General features: G+C 39.9%; 1 protein-coding gene across 2 annotated transcripts in view; it reads right to left on the reverse strand.

The window, feature by feature from the left end:
- LOC138082139 (probable E3 ubiquitin-protein ligase HERC6) overlaps window positions 1–21,557 on the reverse strand; it is a 52,873-nt gene that overhangs the window by 14,920 nt on the left and 16,396 nt on the right. The window contains exons 9-16 of one of the 2 annotated variants that reach the window (XM_068975426.1): window positions 18,583–18,704; window positions 17,803–17,862; window positions 15,028–15,121; window positions 10,938–11,127; window positions 6,879–7,039; window positions 3,810–3,923; window positions 3,377–3,484; window positions 2,130–2,291 (exon numbers count right to left, since the gene is read on the reverse strand). In XM_068975426.1, coding sequence (XP_068831527.1) covers window positions 2,130–2,291; window positions 3,377–3,484; window positions 3,810–3,923; window positions 6,879–7,039; window positions 10,938–11,127; window positions 15,028–15,121; window positions 17,803–17,862; window positions 18,583–18,704 — 1,011 coding nt within the window. The remainder of the gene's footprint in view (window positions 1–2,129; window positions 2,292–3,376; window positions 3,485–3,809; window positions 3,924–6,878; window positions 7,040–10,937; window positions 11,128–15,027; window positions 15,122–17,802; window positions 17,863–18,582; window positions 18,705–21,557) is intronic. The other variant, XM_068975427.1, reaches the window with a different exon arrangement.

Raw genomic sequence — 21,557 nt, forward strand, 5'->3', positions numbered from 1 at the left:
CTCTCACTTTGCTTCTGATAGTGGGGGCCGTGAGCCTGTTGACTGTCAGATTACTGCCTAGTGAGTACGTAGGTCCCTCCCATGGCCACATGAACCAAGTGAAGTGAGATTCTGGCAACACTCAACAGTCACCAATTATGTGGACCAGCATCTTGAACCAGATTTTGATGTGCTTCAAACCCCGGGCCCACTAAATTCCTCAATTTTTCTCTCTTGTCCAGCTTCCTCTCATCAGTCAGGCTCTACAACTTAGTCTACAGTCAACAAATGTTTGGTTTCTTCTGCCTCTCCCCTCATTAGGACTTCAGATAAACAGCCCTCCTTGTCAGCCTGGACAGGGCACCTTTGTTGGAAATTTCAGAGCTGACTGCCCAGAGCCCTCATGTGAGCATCAATAAGAACGGGTCCCTCTTTTCTAAGGTCTACCTCTGGGATTTGTAGTGCGAGTACTATCTTAGATTTCCTCCCCTCTCTCTAACTACTCTTTGCTGTAAATATTTATGTATTTGGCTGTGTCAGGTCTTAGTTGTGGCATGTGGCATCTTTAGTTGGGACCTGCAAGATCTTTAGTTGCAGCATACAAACTCTTAGTTCCGGCATGCATAATCTAGTTCCCTGCCCAGGCATCGAACCCAGGCCCCCTGCATTGGGCGTGTAGAGTCTTATCCACTGGACCACTGAGGAAGTCCCTCTAACTACTCCTTCTATACTTCCCTTCCTGTTTGCTTCTTTCCATCTTTTTAATGTAAATATCACCAAGCTTCACTGAGAGTTCTCTTTCACTTCTCTTTACCTAGATTTACCTCCTTGGCCTTGTTCATCATCACCAAGGGCCTGCCTCACATTTCATCGAGATACACCAAAAATAAATTAAGCTTGCTTCCGATTTTCCTACTTCCACTCATTTATACTAGCAAGGTTGTCTTTGCTATGGTCAGGACGTGCTCATAAAGAGCTCGACAACCTTGCCTTGTTGAGAGTCTATATTTGATTGGATTTCTCTTGAAGTTTACCTTCTTACCTCTTTGTTATTTCCTGTAGGCAGAATCACTTTCTACTGATTTCCTCATAATCAAGATTTAAAGGGAAATAGGCACAGAGGGAGACAAAAACTAGAAAGCCTAGCTTATAAAATCCTTTCCTTGTTTTCCATCAGAGTTCTGAGACCCAACTCAGAGTCTGACTTCCTCTCTGAGAACCTAACTTTTCCCTTCTTGGCTGATATTAGGAAAATGCACTCCCTTCTGGACAGATAGCAGCTCTCACCTACAAAGTTCATCTTTATTCTGTGGGCAAAGGATCTGAAGTACCACACAGTAAAAACCCTACAGATGCCCCCAAGGATAAAGTGAAGGATGGCTAGGAAATGGAACCAACACAGTGGAAAGTCTGTGACTAAAACTAGAGCCAAAATGCAGTAAAAGTATCCATTCTACCTGCCACTTGCTGAATGCATTCATTGCCCCAATTCTTTACCCCTCCTTGGCCCAGGTCTTTCGCATGTGGCTTTATAGTTCCTCTCATTAAAAAGGCTGAGTATATTATGCCAGCCCTTGACTTGAGTTCAGCCATGTGACTTGCTTTGACTAAAGCAATGTTTGTTGTGTAACTGGGCTTGCTATCTTTTTTTTGGCAGTGGCTTGGCAAGTGGGTGTGGAGGGGCCTCGCTCTCTTGTACCTCTGACACTGATATGCAAACATGTTTGTGGGTTCTAGGAAGAAGATGGAAAACACAGGAGTCAGGGCCAGATTGCCTGAGCCAGGCCAAGCCTAGGTAACCAATCTCTAGCCAATTCTCAAACATGTAAACAGGTACAGACAAAATCTGAAAAGCCACTCAGATGAGTTCAACTTAGAGCAGCAGATCTGTAAAATTACTATTTTAAGTCACTATGCTTTGGGATGGTTCATTATGAAGCATTTCTGTAGCCAAAGGTAACTAATAGTTAACTCATAGAGCCAATGGTCAATTAAACATCCTGGAGCTTTTCTCTGAAGGGTAAGCAAGGAATCCTGGAAACCATTAGGCTGATAACTATAGTTGCAAATACAGGTTCTCCTTATACCACATTATATAAATGTTCCCCCCACACACATTAGTAAAAATATTATGAGGAGTTTTAGCGTACCACTAATGTTTTCTGGAGGTCAGTGTCTTCAGCTTGGCTTAACTGACATAGAGCATCTTCAACTAAGTGACTTCGTCTGACTCTAAGTGTAAATGAAGGGGATTCAGCCCTTCTTTGCAGAATTATTCCCCCAAAATTCATGTAGTTGTTCTCTTCAGATTTCTAGAAAAAGAAATATTTTAGGAGTCCTCATAGGAATACAAGAAATTGTTTAATATTTCAAATAAACATTTTATATAGCATACATTATGCCAACCATTGCTATATATACTCATATCACAATTACTTAAGTAAAAGAGCACTGTGAGTATGATTTGGAAGACAAAGAGATCATAAAATCTATGGCACCAAGGAATTGTGCAAAATGATGGAATACTACACAGCCATAAAAAAACTAACAAAATTTTGCCTTTTGCAGCAACATGGATGGACTTGGAGGGCACTTTGCTAAGTGAAGTACAATGTATGGAAAAAGACAAATACTGTATGATATCATTTACATGTGGAATCTAAAAACTATAACAAACTAGTGAATAAAACAAAAAAGAAGCAGACTCGCAGATACAGAGAACAAACTAGTGTTTACCAGTGGGGAGAGGGAAGATATAGGGGTAGAGGAGAAGGGGTACAAATCATTAGATGCAAAATAAGCTACAAGTATATATTGTACAACTCAGGGGATATAGCCAATATTTTATAATAACTATAAATGAAGTATAACCTTTAAAAATTGAGTCACTATACTGTATGTCTATAATTTATATATTGTATACCAACTATGATTTCTTTTTTTTTTTTAAAAAGGTTGACGGGAAATGTTACAGCGGAAGAATGTGGTCACCATCTGCACCCACCAATGAATCTCAGAATGACCAAAAGTGAAGCCACCAGAAATAATGCACTGAAATATGGAGAGGTGAAAATAAATTGGGCCTGGAATTTGCTTTACAATACTTAAGAAAAACATGGGAATTCCCTGGTGGCCAGAGGTTAGGACTTCGAGCTTTCACTGCTGAGGGTGAGGGATCAAGCCCTGTCAGGGAACTAAGATCCTATAAGCTGCATGCCACAGCAAAAAAAAAGAAACTTTAGCAAAAATAGTAACAACTAAAAATTTAAAAAATGATAAAGGAAGTATGGCAAAATGTTGACGACTGCTGAAAATTTGTGCTGGGATTTAATATGCCATTATCTCTACTTTGTAAATATTTGAAAATTTTACATAATAAAAAATAAGACATACATACCAACATTCTTATTTGGGAATCAGCTTGCAATAATTTAATTTTGGACACCAAATTAAAGACAAATGGATAATCACTGAAAATAATCAGACTGAAGTTTTCTGCAGGTATCTAAAAATTAAAAAGACAGAAGAATTTTGATAATCAAAAGAAAAGGAAACCTTCATTCCTTTACCTCACTACCTTAAATTTTTTACCTCCATACTTTATAGAATTCATTTTTAAGAATCTAAATTACCTAGAAACAAATTTCTAGGAAAATGCATTTGCTTTGTGGCTGAAAGATGTTTTAAGTTATCCAAGAGCATCTACTTTAGCAAATTCAGCATTACAATGAGGACATTTTCAGATCTTAACTTATAAAGAAGCTACATAGCTATTAATGTGTTTCCCTTTTAAAGTACAAAAAAATATTCAGAAAGTAAAATATTCTTACCAGGCTGTTTTCCCTATAGATCACTCTTTTTCTATCTTCATAAAAGTTCAACAAAAAGGACAATTCATTTATGTGGAACATATCTTCTGGTAATCGACAGTTAGTTTTGTTTACCTTAAAGAAAATACAACCTGTGATATTTATATTCTATCAATGAGTAACTTAATCTATTTTTATATATGCCTCTGTTCAGTTTAGTTAGTTGCTCAGTTGTCTTTGAGACTGTTGCTCCGACTCTTTGCGACCCCATGGACTGCAGCACTCCAGGCCTCCCTGCCCATCACCAACTCCCAGAGTTTACCCAAACTCATGTCCATTGATTCGGTGATGCCATCCAACCATCTCATCCTCTATCATCCCCTTATCCTCCTGCCTTCAATCTTTCCCAGCATCAGGGTCTTTTTAAATGAGTCAGCTCTTCGCATCAGGTGGCCAAAGTATTGGAGCTTCAGCTTTAGCATCAGTCCTCCAGTGAATATTCAGGATTGATTTCCTTTAGGATTGTTGGTTTGATCTTCTTGCTGTCCAGGGGACTCTCAAGAGTCTTCTCCAACACCACAGTTCAAAAGCATCACTTCTTTAGCACTCAGCCTTCTTTATGGTCCAACTCTCACATCTGTACATGACTACTGGAAAAACCACAGCTTTGACTGTATGGACCTTTGTCAGCAAAGTAATGTCTCTGCTTTTTAATATGCTGCTTAGGTGTGTCATAGTTTTTCTTCCAGAGAATAAGCGTCTTTTAATTTCATGCCTACAGTCACCATCCACAGTGCTAATCAAAATATCTAATTTTAAAAAATTGGCAGACGAACTGAACAGACTTGTTTCAAAGAAGACTTACAGATGGCCAACAAGTACATGAAAATATACTCAACATCGTTAATCATTAGGGAAATGCAAATCAAAACCATACTGCAATATTACCTTATGCCTATTAGAATGGCTATCACCAAAAACACAAGAGAGAAGTGTTGGTGAGGATGTGGAGAAAAAGGAACTTTTGTGCACCATTAGTGGGAATGTCAATTGGTGTGGGCACTATGGAAAACAGTATGAAGGCTTCCTCACAAAATTAAAAATAGAACTACCACATGATCCAGCAATCCCACTTTGGGGTATAGAGCCAAAGGAAATGAAATCCTGCTCAAAGAGATATCTACAGGCCCATGTTCATTTTAGCATTATTTAGAATAGCCAAGGTAAATAAACAACCTAAGCGTCCATGGACAGATGAATGGATAAAGAAGATATGGTGCATATATATGTGTGTGCATATACACTGATACATACATATATACACAATGGAATTTTATTCAGCCAAGAGAAACAAGGAAATCCTGCCATTTGCAACAACATGGATGGATGGTGAGGACATTATGCTAAGCGAAATACTTCAGAGAAAGGCAAATACAGTAAGATATCACTTACACGTGAAATCTAAAAAAGCTAAACTCAGAAACAGAGTGGAGTGGTGGTATATAGAGTTGGGGTGGGAGAAAAGGAGAGATGTTGGTCAAACGGTACAAACTTCCAGTTATAAGATAAATAAGTTCTGCGGATCTAATGCACAGCATGGCGATCATAGTTAACAATATTGTACTATATAGTTGAAAGTTGCTAAGACAGTAGATCTTAAGTGTTCTTACCACACTAAATAAACAGTAACTATAAGTGTTTTGTAATATATACGTGTCTAGAAAGCGAAAACGTGGAAGTAGTAACAGATTTTATTTCTTTGGGCTCCAAAGTCACTGAGGACAGTGACTGTAGCCATGAAATTAAAAGACTCCTGCTCACTGGAAGGAAAGTTATGACAAACCTAGAGGGCATATTAAAAAACAGAGATACCACTTTGCTGACAAAGGTCCATATAGTCAAAACTATGGTTTTTCCAGTAATCATATACAGATGTGAGAGTTGGACCATAACGGAGACTGAGCGCCAAAGAATTACTGCTTTCAAAATGTGGTGCTGGAGAAGACACTTCACAGTCCCTTGAACAGTGAGAAGATCAAACCAGTCAATCCTAAAGGAAATCAACCCTGAATATTCACTGGAAGGATGGATGCTGAAGCTGAAGCTCCAATACTTAGGCCATGTGATGCGAAGAACCGACTCATGTGAAAAGACACTGATGCTGGTGAATATTGAAGGCAAAATGAGAAGTGGGCAACAGAGGATGAGATGGTTGGATGGCATCACCAACTCACCAGACATGAAGTTGAGCAAACTCCAGGAGATAGTGAAGGACAGGGAAGACTGGTGTGCTGCAGTCCATAAGGTCACAAAGAGTCAGATAAGACTTAGGCACTGAACAACAACAAATCAAATTAACACTCTGTACACCTTAAACTTACACAATGTTCTATTTCAGTTATATCTTAATAAAGATGGAGGAAATATACTACTTTAGAAATATCAGTGCATTATTACTTCTGAAAAGCACTAACTTTTGCACATAATACTTTCTTCTATTGAGACTGATATCTTGTGGTGAAACAGTACTCTTGCTTGGAAAATCCCATGGACAGAGGAACCTGGTAGGCTATAGTCCATGGGGTCGCAAAGATTCAGACACGACTGAGTGACTTCACTTTCACTTTCTTTTTGTTTTGGTTACCGATTGAGCAATTTATATTTATAAAAGCATCTATTTTGGCTAATTATTTTTCAATTGAACAATACCAATTTAATTCTGCTCTTCTATTTAAAATGCTCTGGTTCCTTCCTGTCCTCCAATAATTATTAGGTTTATTAGTAGCCTAATCTTAGGTTACTTCTGGATTATGTTATATACACTAATGAAAATGCTGAATCATTGTCATATCTGAGTATCTGTGCCTGTAATATATTATATATACACTATATACATATTATATATACTATGTAATATATTCCACCAGAGTCTATCCAGTTAGCAAAACAAACAAAATTCTAAATATTTAAGGTCTGAATCAAATATTTTCATTCTTGCTGTGGAAAATAAAATAAGACTTCAACTGGCTAAGAACTAAGGGAACTTGATTTAGTAAAATGGTGTATGCATTCCTTTAGAGGAACCCTTACCTTATATATGTCTTTCATCACTTCCAGAAGAGTTTTAACATTGCGGTTACGGATACTCTGAACAGTGTTATTCCAGAAAAACATTTGAGCGATGATGGCAGTTTTCAGCATCTGGACAAGTGAGTTGAGGGAAGATTCTTGCAAAGATGTCCAACACTGCTCTGAGACGTGTAAAATCAGCCATGATAAATATGCACCTCCAAAAAAATTCTCTCAGTTTTCTACGTTCTTAATGTAAGAAATAGATCACATTTTCCAGTTCTGATGGCATAACCCATAAATCATGGGATAACCTTTTTGAAGGATAACATCCTGGACAATATTTATTACTCACAGATGTGGAAAAAATTTTTGCTCCCTGATTAGGTATCTTTGGAATTAAAAGCTCAAATTCAGGTTTCTGAAAAAAATGTGTTGATAGTTCATATTTATGCTTGATTACTTGATTGATTTCATGATTTTCAAACTGAAAATTCCATAGGGTATTTATAAGGTCTGAAAATACACACAGGTGAAAACACAGAATATATATGCACACACAAGACACGAAATGTGATCAAGGACAATTTTAATTTGAAAAAAAATTATCTATGTTTTCAGACTTTATTATCACCTATGATAGATGGATATATTTTTAAATTAGCTCAGTAACAATATTTTAGTATCACTGAGTTACAAACTGAATTTCTGTACCTTTAAAAGAAAATTCTCAGAAAACAAACAAATCAGATGTTAAAATGTATTTTCAAGTTAATGTAATTAAAATAGTGTGACCCAGATGCATGAAAGGAAGACAATGTAGCAGACTTCACAAATGGAATCAAATATATATGAGATATTGGTATATGATGAAAGAGGCATTGTGTGTTATCAGGGAATGAAACAGATCACTTAATAAATGTGTGACCACTGGAAACTGATCCCCAAAAAATGAAGTGCAATCAAGATAAACTCCATAGAGTTCAAAGATTTAAACATAAAAATGAAACAATGGGGGGATGGATATATTGGGAGATTGGATTGATATAAACACATTACTATATATAAAATAGATAACTGATAAGAACCTACTGTATAGCACAGGGAACTCTACTCAATACTCAGTAATGGCTTATATGGGAAAGGAATCTAAAAAAGAGTGGATTTTTATACATTATAACTGATTCACTTTGCTATACAACAGAAGCTAATACAACATTGTAAATCAACTATATTCCAATAAAAGTTAATTAAAAGAATGAAACAATAGATATTCTAATAGGAGCACGGGAAATCTTTAAATTTCATCATAAGGCAAACTTTCTGAGAAAAGATCAGAAACCATAAAAGAAAATATTAATACAGTAAGCTGCATGAAAGTGTTTAAAAATATTACGCATGGCAAAAATACCAAAAAGTAAAAAAATTTCAGTAACCTAAAGAAAAAAAATTGCAACTCATCTTATGGATAAAGAATTGTTGGGACTTGCCTGGTGGCCCAGTAGTTAAGAATCCACCTGCCAATGCAGGGGATACGGATTCAATCTTTGGTCCGGGAAGATCCCAAATGCCAAGGAATGACTGAGCCCGAGAGATACAGCTACTGAAACCCTCATGCCTAGAGCCCATACTCCACAACAAGAAGCCACCACAATGAGAAGTCCTTGCATTGCAACAAAGAGCAGTCCCCGCTTGCCTCAACTAGAGAAAGCCTGCACACAGCAACGAAGACTCAGCGCAGCCAAAAATAAATAAATCAAAAAAATTTTTTTAAAGAACTGTCTTAGTAGTTTAAAAAACTTCAAATAGAAAGGAAAGATACTAACAACAAATGGAAAAATAGGTAAGAGGAGAGAACTGATGGTTTGTAGAGTATGATATACAAATATAACTGAATATAGGAAAAACAGCACAACTTCACTCATAATGAGACAATTTAAATTAAGATATTCTTAAAAATTCCCTGGAAGTCCAGCAGTTAGGACTTCACCCTCCCATTGCATGGGGCATGCAAGCAAGCAAGCCATGTGGCAGGGCCAAAAAAGAAAAAGAAATAGATTCTTCTTTTCAGAGTGGTATAGACCAAAGTTTGGTTTACACTGTGGGCTGATGCTTTCATATTAATTGATGAAGAATAAACGGTACACCTTCTGTCAGAGCTGCCATGTTGCCCAATTCCAAGGGTGATAATGTGAATGGCGACCACTTAAGTTGGGCAATATGGTGGCCCTGACGTCTGTGGAGGGTCATTTGGCAAAATCTCTCAAGATTTAAAATGCACATACAATCTGATCCAGTAATTTTGCTTTCTGAAAATTTCCCTGCTAGTATAAATATATATATATTTATATAAATATATTCATATAAATATATATTATATTATTGTATAATATATATTAAATATGTATAACTATAATATAATTATAAGCAGGGAAGTTTCCAGAAAGCAAAATTATTGGGTCTATATATATACACAAAGAAATGTATGTTAGAACTGTTATAAGAGCAAAAATTTAGAAGCAACTATTCATGTACATGAATAGAATACTATTCAGCCATTAAATTGGAATAAAGCATTCATATAAGTCAGGTAATATAATGATTTCCACAATATAGTGATTTGTGGAAAAAAGTAAGTTGCTGAAGAATGTATGCTACCATTTGAAAAAAAAGAATACATTTCTATATGTTTTTATAGAGTATCTTTCAAACGTTATGTAAGAAACTCTACTCTGTAACTGCTTTGTGGGAGGGGAATTAGGTGGCTATTTCACCGTATATATCATCTTTGCATCTTTTAAGCTTTGGACCTTGAATGTTAGCTCAAAGTCATAAAAGGACATCCCAAAGCACTGAATAAAATAAAAAACAAGAACACAAAGATAAACATTGTTCCCCTCATGTCTGATCAAAATACCTAAAGTTTTAAAACACCATAAACAAAAAACTTTAAAGTATGGTTTTATCTTGACTGGATTCTCTATGGTTGTGAAATTCTGAGGTCAAGTCCATGACCAAGTCTAGGAATTACACATGTTTTGTAATAATAAGAGTAATGATTATCTACTCAATCGTGTGTGACTCTTTGAGACCCCGTGGACTGTAGCCCACCAGGCTCCTCTGTCCGTGGGATTTTCCCGGCAAGAGTACTGCAGTAGGTTGCCATTTCCTTCTCCAGGGGACCTTCTCGGCTCAGGATTTGAACCCAAGTCTCGTGTTTCCTTCATCTCCTGTGTCTCCTGTATTGCAGGAGGATTCACTGAGCCACCAGTGAAGCCCATTATAATAGTTTCGAATTCAAGCAGGATCCTGTGGGACCCTCCTTAGTACAAGGGCCTTCTTGCGTCTCCTTCCTGTGTCTTCCCTGCTTCTTGTTTGCAGGGAAAAGGATTCAGCCTCCTAGACCTTCCCTGAGTTTCAAAGGGCAGATTTAAACTGTTACTCACTGGGAAAGTGAGGGAATGCAGAAACGAAGGGAAAGCAGTCAAGAAACAATAGTGGAGGGATGGGGCAGGGTCCTGGTTCCTCCTCAAAGGATATATAAGACAGTTCGACATATATATCTCTGAGTTCTACAGGAACTAAGACTCTCACTCAGGTGGAGGATGGTAACTTCAGGCTGAGCACAAGCATTTGAACCCCAGACTGTTTACAACCAGAAGGCTGAAGACTGAGATTTCTGGAGCACCACCCTGTTACCTCACCACCAACCAACCAGAAGAAAGTCACACACTCAGCAGCCCTCCCTGAAAATTTTTCTTTAAAAACTCTCTCCTGAAACCCATCAGGGGGTTTAGGTCTTTTGAGCACAAACTGCCCATTCTCCTTGCTTGGCACTTGAAATAGACCTATCTCTGCCCCAAACTCCAATGCTTCTGTTTGTTTGGCCTCAATGTGTATCGGGCACACAAACTTGAATTTGACAATAGCTTTAGGTTAATCTTTTCAATAATATACATATCACATACTCAAACATTTGTACAGTATTTTCAAATCTATCTAAAATTTGTTACAAATTCTATTTCAGACAGTATTCTATTCAGAATATGGATAAAGTGACATAAAAGTAATCAAGCTTACTCAGGACTTTCGAAGATTGATCGGTCATTTTATGAACAGCCTCTGCAAATGGAACCACCAGAGTTATCCAGTTCCTGGAATCAAGCATGACAGGACACTCTGGGAGCAGAAGAAAGACTGATAAAGCTTCTTGGTGTGGAGAGCGACATGGGAGAGCCCCAAGCAGATTATCCCTGAGACATGCGGTTATCTGTGGTTGAAAAACAATCAGGGAAAGGCCCAGGACATATTAGATACAGTATCATAAGAAACAAGATATAAGAAGAGAGGTTTCATATCTACTATGTTCCTAATGGAATAGTAATGTAGTTTTCCTAAAGCCTACTATTCAAACTCCATCACTCCTTGATATCCCAAATACCCCTAAAGTAGTATGTGAGAACCATCTTCCCTATTTTATGTTGGAGTCAATTAAAGGAATAAAAGTGAAATCACATGCCTGGACCTACTGAACAAACTGTGAAGATTGCTCAATTAGAAGGGATCCATACCTAAATCTATCTGACCTAAGATACACCGTCGCAGAGGAAATGGCACGTGTTCACCTCACCAATCCTGTTTCATCTTCCTTCAGGGCTCACAGGAAGATGGCATTGCCCGGCCTCCCTGCAGTTAGGTGGAGCCATGTGATCGGGTTCCAGCTAATGGAATGTGAGGGAAGGTGCTATATGGTACTTCCAAGGCTTGACCCCTAAAACCTCTCTGTGACCTTTCACACCCTTTTTCCTCATCTGCCAATCAACATGAAAGATCTACCGGAGAATTTTATGGCCCTGGGGCCTAGAATGCCACAGAGAAGGAGCCTGAGCCACCCCTGAATGAGCCTGGGCAGAGGGCGGTAGGGTAACAGAATCTGCCACGCCCAAATATGCCACTCTGACATGACGATTATTTTAAGCTGAAGGCAAGTGAGAAAAAGTAGACACCGAATGAGCTCTCTGGCCTCCCCCATCTTCCTGAAAACAGAACATAAATTCCCCTCATCAAGGTGTCCTCCTGTCCACAACTTCCTGTATCAGGAAGGGCATAACAGTCTCACTAGCAGAGCTGAGCTGGCCCTGACGAAGACGCCACACAGCAAACCTTACTACCTAGTCCTTATCCACCATTACTTTCTTCATATATCTGCTTTCCCACCATTTGCCACCCAAGAAGCTCAAAGTCCTTTTCCTTTGTCTTTTCACTTCTCTACAAAATTATTGTTCTTCATTTGCTAAGTTGCTATTGTGAAGCGAAAGTGAAAGTTAAGTCACTCAGTCGGTCCGACTCTTTGCGACCCCGTGGACTGTAGCCCACCAAGCTCCTCCGTCCATGGGATTCTCCAGGCAAGAATACTGGAGTGGGTTGCCATTTCCTTCCCCAGGGGATCTTCCTGACCCAGGGATCGAACCCAGGTTTCCCACACTGCAGGCAGACGCTTTAACCTCTGAGCCACCAGGGAAGCCCTGTGTGACTCTTTGTGACACCATGGACTGTAGAGTCCATGGAATTCTCCAGGCCAGAATACTGGCATCAATAGCCTTTCCCTTCTCCAGGGATCGAACCCAGATCTCCCACATTGCAGGTGGATTGTTTACCAGCTGAGCCACAAGGGAAGCCCCAGAATACTGAAGTGGGTAGCCTTTCCCTTCTCCAGTGAATCTTCCCAACCCAGGAATCGAACCAGGGTCTCCTGCATTGCTGGCAAATTCTTTACCAACTGAGCTATCAGGGTTACTATAGAAGCCCCAATTCTAACCACTCCTTAAAGTTACTCATCACTGAGTATTTCCATGTATATGCAGGATGCACATGTTAATAAACTTGCTTTTCTCTTGTTCGTCTGTCTTTTCTAAGTGTAAATTGCAAGGTCCCAGCCAATGAGGGCTTCCCTGGTGGCTCAGAGGTTAAAGCGTCTGCCTGCAATGCAGGAGACCTGGGTTCGATCCCTGGGTCCGGAAGATCCCCTGGAGAAGGAAATGGCCACCCACTCCAGTATTCTTGCCTGGAGAATCCCATGGACCGAGAAGCCTAGTAGGTTATAGTTCATGGGGACACAAAGAGTCGGACACGACTGAGCGACTTCACCACCACCAGCCAATGAAACAAAGATAAGGAGAGAAAAAATAATATTTTTTTCCTTCCCTACAAGTGCCTCCTACCTCAACCCTCTTTGGACTTTGGTGTGAGAAAAAAATCGTTACTGTGTGAATAAGCCATTGAGATTTTGAAGTTGTTTGGAGGAACTTATGTTTGGAAGAGGTAATCAAAACGATGTTGCCCCTTGAACTGGGCCTGGGCAATCAAAGCCTCCTCACCCACTCCCACGTGTTTCAAATGCATGCTCTGCCCGCTGTTCCCAGAGTGGGTGTGTTCCAAGGACCCTGCCTTCAGAGAGTAAGGTATTCTGAGACCATCTGGATGGTATATGTGACCGAACCCAGCAGTTAACGCCTCTGTAGGAACTTGAAGATTCCAGGGGTTGGGTGTAGAGACCTACTCATCTTGGCGTCACCCAAGACAAACCTTGTAAGTTCCCTGGCTTATTAAACCTGCCACCTTCCAATCTGGAGTGGCTGCCTCTTTCTTCAGTCTTTCCTGGTCCTCTGATCACAGGAGCCAGTTCCTGAACCAATAGTTTATTTATTTTAACTATGAATGTCTGCCTCTACACAAGGATTAAGTAAGATGATACATGATACAATAAACTGTGAAGTACTGTATATTATTGTTATTATTACATTAGTGTTCTTGTAATTTGTTTTTGCATATGTTCAGAAGAACATGACTTTTGTTGAATGCTATTAGGTATACATGAGAAAGGTGTACAAAGTCAAATAACATCAAAATAGGGTCAAAAAAGCTAGATTTCTTTTGGCGTATAACATCACAGAGTCTTTGATTTATTTGTGTGAATCATGACATCATAATAATATGCAGTGTTCCCAAAGTTGCTTCACTAAGAGCCCCTCTTCATAGAGTGTTCTGCAAAACTAATGTATCTTAGCACTTATATCGGGAAGAGCACACCAACTAATCTCCCACATCACCTAAATATTTTCATTAAAAATACACTTGATCACATTTACTATTCTTACTTTTTCACTTTGAAAATTAAAATAGTTTCTACTACATATTAAGAAACCCTCTCCCCCTTTCCCTTCAAAATGTATGGACCCACAACAGTATAAAGATGATTTTAAACTGAAGACATCAGAGATACAGCTAATAGAAGAGTGAACGAAAGGAAGCTTTCAGAACTTTCCTCATCTGACTAAAGGCAGAGGCTTCAAGAATGAAGCAGCCATAAATCTCCCCCTAACTGGGCAGGCAAGTGAGTTACACTGCCAGGGACAAGACCCTGCACTTGCGCTTGGATGAGACATTGCATAAACAAACATTATTGCAAACTATCCTATCTTCCATGTATCCCCCTAAAAGCCCCTCTGTTTCCCTGAAAAGTTCGTTTGTTTTCTCACAGAAGCCCCTTCTCCCCTTTCGCTAAAATTGGACATGAGTTTGAGTAAGCTCCAGGAGTATGATGGACAGGGAGGCTGCAGTCCATGGGGTTGCAGAGTCAGACATGACTGAGCGACTGAACTGAAGACTGGAGTGGGTTGCCATTTCCTCCTCCAGCGGATCTCCCTGATTTCCCTAGGGACTGAACCTGCATCCCTTGTGTCTCCTGCATTGCCAGGTGGATTCTTTACCACTAGTGCCACCCGGGAAGCCCTGGAAAATAAAAAGCCAGCACCTAAATCAGTAGTATTTCTCCTTGTGGCTCAGATGGTAAAGCATCTGCCTGCCATGTGGAAGACCTGGGTTTGATCCCTGGATTGCGAAGGTCCCCTGGAGAAGGAAATGGCAACACATTCCAGTATTCGTGCCTGGAGAATTCCATGGACAGAGGAGCCTGGTGGGCTACAGTCCATGGGGTCTCAAAGAGTCGGATACAACTGAGCAACTAACACACACACACAATATAGTAACTGCATAATAAACACTGGCCCCTCCTCCATCACACTTCTATTTCACTCAACTCCTAAGAGAATTAACTGTTCCTGTAAAGAAATTCTATTGCTCTATTTCTAAAGTGAATATTGGTTATTACCATCGAAGAAATCCATTCTTTTTCTGTTAACTTCTTGAAGGTATCTCTTGCCATTTCTAAGTCCACATCAATGGAAATCATTTCTCCAGGTTCTCTTTGGATGCAGGAAATGCAAAAATAAATAAACATTAAAATAATATTTCTAACTTCATATATCATTATGTTTGCATTCTTTTGAAATCATCGATTTACTTTGCACCAAAAGTTTTTTTTTTTTTTTTTAAGTTTATGTTTTCCTAAAAGAAAACAGGTAACAATTTATTATCTCAAGTTTGGACAGTTAATAGCAAAAGTTTACATGCTGTGTCTGAGAACTGAAATCATTTACCCTTACACTCAGCCTGCACACAGGGAATTGAAACTCCCTAATCCCACCTATTTTACCATCTATATTTACATTACTTTGGGATTCCACTGTTTCATTAGCATGACTTTACTATTCCAAGACACTCCTGCCCAAGCCAATGGCTTGACTGTTCACTTGAGGAACTTCCTGAAAAGACCCATTAACCCCTCTATGGAACACAATCAACAGTTTATGCTCTAAAATTCTTTGCACCTCTTGTCTCAAAATCCTTGCCTTGATGTTTCCATCTGTCCTGGATTATGGTACCTTTCCTCAATCCTAATCAAATCCCCAACCGTCCCCTCCCACATTGAAAAGACCTGCCTTATTCCAAATTGCTAAAAATTGGATTTTTAAAAATCCAAACCTGGCCATGCCCCTCAGAAATACTACCAAGGCTTTGTCTAAGTGTGGCATTTCCCTGGGTTGTGTTGATGATATTTGAGGAGCCTGCATTCTATATAACAATTTGTCTTTATAACGTATTATTTAAAAATATTTCCTGTTTATTGGATTAACCAAGCAATTGTAATACTAGGGCTTTAGCATTCATGCAAGTACTAAAACAAAGTACTGTAAGTTTCCCTTTAAAATAAATCTTCCTTTGCAACCTTTGGCATCTTAAGATCAAACCTTGAGATTTCTCACTTGGGGAAGGGAGCATGGAAATTTTAGAAAGCTAATATTCTTAGTGTAGAAAAGATTATCCTCTACGTAGTGGGAACTTAAGGCTACAGTGGGGAAGAAAGAGAATGAGTTGCATGGTAGAATCCCCTCCTTTGCTGCCTGGAAGGACGGAAAGAAGAGGAAGGCAAATGGGAGAGAAAGGGAGCAGAGAGAAGTAACGTCTTAATTTCTCATCTCCTGCCTTTGGCTACATAAGTGGAGACAAACAGGGATGCCTTGTGGGACTCTCAAATGATAACTGCCTCATGACCTGTGGAGGTTAGAAGAGGGGGTGAAGGAAGCCATGACGTTCAGCTTCCCTGGGCTTCTCTGGTTCCCAGGTGAAGCCTCTGGATCCAGCAGTTCCTCCAGTCTCACTGAGGAGTGGCTGAGAATGCAGCTGGGTTAAGAACCAAAGCTGAGAAATACCTGCAATAGGGAGTAAGTGAATACAGAGTACCGCCTAGTGGCGGTTGTGTACAGGTATCTTCTGAACCTGTGAGCCAACCTGAGGCCAAGTCAACAAGGGAGGGACAGGACATGACGTAGCAAAGGAGGACTGGCAGGAGTTTCCACCAGCTGCAAGCTGACCTGTAGGCATCAGCCTCCTGAGAAGACAGAGGGCAGCCTAATGTTAGTTGCTCAGTCATGTCCGACTCTGCGACCCCATGGATTACAGCCCTCCAGGCTCCTCCATCCATGGAATTTTCCAGGTAAGAATACTGGAGTGGGTTGCCATTTCCTTCTCTAGGGGATCTTCCCAATCCAGGGATCGAACCCGGGTCTCCCGCATTACAGGCAGACTTATTACTGTCTGAGCCACCAGGTAAGCCCGAGGGCAGCCTAGGGGCGCCTTTATGCTGCTACCCACCCCACTCCCTTGTTATTGCTAAATTAATTATACAAGGAGGCCATCACACTGCAGAGGATCTCAGGCCACAGTGGCCTATAAAAGCAAACCAAAATCTAAGCCTATAAATTCCTCAAAGTTATGAAGTCAAAGCCTAAGGACAACCAATCAAAAAACAAACAAAAAAAGCCAACTAGGCTTTAAGCTGTAGCTAATCAAATGCTTCCTTTCTTTCTGCGCCTTCTCTATGTCTTTCCCTGAGCTCTTGCCGCTGGAGCTCTCAAGCAATTCCAAACTGGTGCTGTGTGATTCAAATCTAATAAACTCACAGTTTTTAATCTGCCTCACTTTATCTTTCAGTCATTCCCAGGTATATTATTGGAGATCAAACAGGGAGGGGAAGGAACAGTTGACCAAGTGTTCAGCACTTAACAGAGGAATGTTTAAACTACTCAGATCAAGTGTCAAACCAAGTAGCAGAGGACTTGGACTCTCCTCTGTGATAGTAAGACTGTTAATAGTTAAAGATAAAATAAATAAGATCTGTTTTCCTTACTGAGCTCACAATAAGACCTTCAAAGTACAGCCCAGGCCTGTAAGTGCAAAAGCGAAGTTAGAATGAATTGATCACTCCTGAAAAAAACACCATTCTTGTCAATCAGATAACACAGGAGGGCAGGGCAGAGGAACAATGTAAATTAGAGATTACAATTTGTAGTAGTCCAATGGGAAATTTCTTTATAAAACAGAAGAATTCTGTAACAATCCATGGAGTTTTCTATGTTGGATTTTTGGTTCATAGATAACAAAATTCACAAATTAAAATGACTGAGTCTAAATATTTCATTTAAAATATTCTCCAGTGTTTTAAATAAAGGTAAGTCTCTTTAAATAAAGGTAATATAAATATTACCTCTTCTTTAAAAAACTTGCAGTCAGACAAGCGGGAGATGAAAATATCACTCTAATTTCACTGCAAAAATAATAAAATAAGGTTAAGTCACAACATACTACTAGCACATTCCTTTTATCTTACTCAGTATATAACTGGTGATGTGGAATCATTAATAACGATAATAACTGCTCTGTTAAGAATTTTCCAAATTCTTGCTATACTTTGTGCATGGTGTGCTAGATCTCATAAAAATCCTTCATAGCTGATTTGATCAAGTCATCTAGATTTAAATAAAATCTACCCTTTTGAAAACAGAAATTTGTGGAGCTGCAGAGAATAAACTGCTGCTGCTGCTGCTGCTGCTAAGTCACTTCAGTCGTGTCTGACTCTGTGCGACCCCATAGACGGCAGCCCACCAGGCTCCCCTGTCCCTGGGTCTCCAGACAAGAATACTGGAGTGGGGTGCCATTGCCTTCTCCAGAGAATAAACTATGAAGCTATAAAGAGTCAGTCTTGGGGATGGCTTTCTGGGACAGACAGAAAGCATTTTTGATTCACTCCTGAATTTCCCTCACCTATCAAAGTACCTGGCACATTGTACATCTTCAATATAGCCCTGTTAAATGAAGAATCAGTGAATATGTCAATGACTTCTTCAAACTACAGATGGTTTAAATCAAGATTAAAATGCAAATAATTTAATGACAAAGCCAAACCCTCTCTCTTATGTTTAGGATAAAATGAAACAAGGCTTCAGAACCAAGTAAAAGTGGTTTCTACTTTATCAGATAGAGCCACCTCTTAGCCACTTCATCTTCTAAACTTCCTCTTGCCACTGCCATCCATTTTTCTGTCAGAGACTGGTTAATTCGGCTTATTTCTGGCAGGGTTTTCCTGGAAACACCGGTGGAACTAGTATCCTTCTAGGAAGAAAAAAAAAGAACGATCAGGAAAATACACACACACCAAGTAGTAAGACACAGGTGGGAGACACATCAAACCTGCTCAGGCAGTGGGATTTGGTGGGAGGAGCCTTGGCATCAGACTGGCTGGCTGTTCCATTTCCCAGCCTGGGCCACTTTGATTGGTTTGAGCCTGCTTTATCGTTTAAAAAATGAAACAACACAAAAGAATTGAAAACAGAGACTCAAACAGATATGTGTATGACAATATTCATTGCAGCATTATTTACAATAGCCAAAAAGATGGAAACAACCCATGTCCAGCTGCAGCATCAATGGATGGATATGGAATATTGTGTGCTCAGTTTGTTAGTCATGTCCAACTCTTTTGAGCCGGTAGACTACAGCCCACCGGGCTCCTCTGTCCATGGAATTCTCCAGGCCAGAATACTGGAGTGGGTTGCCATTTTTCTCCTCCAGGGAATCTTCCCAACTCGAGGACTGAACTGGTATCCTTTACATCTCCTGCGCTGGCAAGCAGATTCTTTACCACTAGTGTCGCCTGGGAAGCCCACACGGAATATGACTCAGCCACAAGAGGAAGGGCGTTCTGACACATACTGCAACATGGATGAACTTTGAAAACATTATGCTGCATGAAATAAGCCCAATACAAAACCATGATTCCACTTATACGAAACAGGCTAATTGATAGAAAGGATATTAGACTGTACTTGGGGTCAGGGGTAGGGGAGAACTCAGAGTTATTATTTAATGGTTAAGAATTTCTGCTTGAGGGGGAATAAAGAATTTCTGCCTGGGGTGATGAAGAGTTTTAGAGATGGTTAGTGGCCATGGTTGGGCTTCGCAGGTGGCACAGTGGTAAAGAATCTGCCTGCCAATGCAGGAGATGCAGGAGACACGGGTTCAATCCCTGAGTCAGGAAGATTCCCTGGAATAGGAAATGGAAACCCGCTCCAGTATTCTTGCCTAGACAATTCCATGGACAGGGGAACCTGGTGGGTTAGAGTCCATGGGGTCACAAACAGTCAGACATGACTAAGCGACTGAGCAAAACAATGGTGATGGCTGTAACATTGTGAGTACAATTAATACCACTGAATTGTACATTTTTAAATGGTTAAAATAGCAGATTTTATGTTATGTATGTTTTACCACAGTTAAAAAATGAGTTAACAATAACCACCTCTCTGGGCTCCCGTTAAGACTAAAATACATTGGGTCTACAAAGCCTTTCAATTATAGGAAGTACTGAATAAGGACTAGCTTCTTTCAGCCCTTTAATCATCCAGAGAGTTTTGCTTTTGTATCAGGGGCTTTCAAACTTATAACAGAATCATCTGGTGATCTTGTTAAAGCAGGGCCCATCCTCACAGTTTCTGATTCAACGGTCAGGAGTGGAGCTCAAGAATTTATATAGAGCAAATTCCTAGGGGATGCTGATGCTGATGCTGCCAATTTGGGAGCTACACTTTAAGAACCGTGGTTTTCTACAATATTTGAAGACAAATGGTTCAGTCAGAGGTGTCAGAGAAATCGGGGAAAAAAAAAATCTGTCTTTAATATATTATTTGAAAGACATCAGTGCTATGACTCCATATTATACCTCTGCTTTTGCTAAATTTATAATAAATCAGAATTTTGCATCACTTCTGTTTAATGCTTAACTAAAGACCTCTTGAGTCAGACATGACTGAGCGACTGAACTAAGAACTAAAGACCTCTTGAGAAAGATGTATAACCACAATTCCCTTCACTTTCTTGATCTGAGTCCTGAGTGTCCCCTGGAGTTCAGTCATAAGGAAGTTTTTTTCCTCCAACATCCCAGGAACCTCAGGACAATGAGGTGCTCCATATTGGCACTCACAGACCATTTCTTCTGCTTTCTTCTCCAAAATCGCGGCTCTTCGTAAGTACATGACATTAGACTATATCACCTGCCTCCCTTTCTTCTATGATAATCACCTGCCAAGGTCCTAGGCACTACCCTTCAATAACTGAAAACTTAAGCATCTTGTTGACTGTCTTCCTCTGCACAACCATGCCTGTCACCATTCTTTCTGTCATTCTTGGCAACTTCAGAATTAATGAACATAATTTATTTCCCTCCATGACCTCTCAACTCTTGATCTTATCTGCACTCTTTTCCTCTGCTCCATCTTAGCTACCCAGGCCCTGGATCAGGGTTTCTAAACGGACTCAGTCGACATTTTGCATCAGATAACCCTTTTTGTGGCAGCTGTCTTGTGCACTGTAGGATGTCTAGCAGCATCCCTGGCCTCTACGCATTAGACATTAGCAGCAGCCACCCCAACACTCATGGCCCTCCCTCAGTTAGGACAACCTAAACTGATGATAGACATTTCCAAATGTTTCCGGGGGTGCAAAATCACTCCTAGTGGATTGCCCCAGATACAGGTGATATTCTGTTCTTTATAATATCAATAATTGTTCTACCTTCTAAGTATCTATGGGAAACATACTCCTCTCTGATCATCATACACCATCCTTCTACTTCACTGACTTCACAGTGGTACTCCAGTCTAACATTCTTTCATACGGAAATGAGTTAAGACTTTGGGGCTGTTGGGTTGAAATGAACGTATTCTGCATGTAGAAAGGACATGAATTGACTGGGGGCAGTGGCAGAACATTACAAACTGAGCGTTTCCCCCCTAAGTTCATATATTGGAATCCTAACCCCCAATGTGATGGTATTAGGAGGTAGGGCATTTGGGAGGTGATTGGGTCATGACGGGGAAGCCCTCAAGAACAGGACCAGTGTCCTTATAAAGACTCCAGAGAGCTATTTTGCCCTTGTCCCTTTTGCCTTGTGAGGATACACGGAGA

Source organism: Capricornis sumatraensis, chromosome 7, assembly GCF_032405125.1.
Source record: "Capricornis sumatraensis isolate serow.1 chromosome 7, serow.2, whole genome shotgun sequence".
Classification (NCBI taxonomy): domain Eukaryota; kingdom Metazoa; phylum Chordata; class Mammalia; order Artiodactyla; family Bovidae; genus Capricornis; species Capricornis sumatraensis.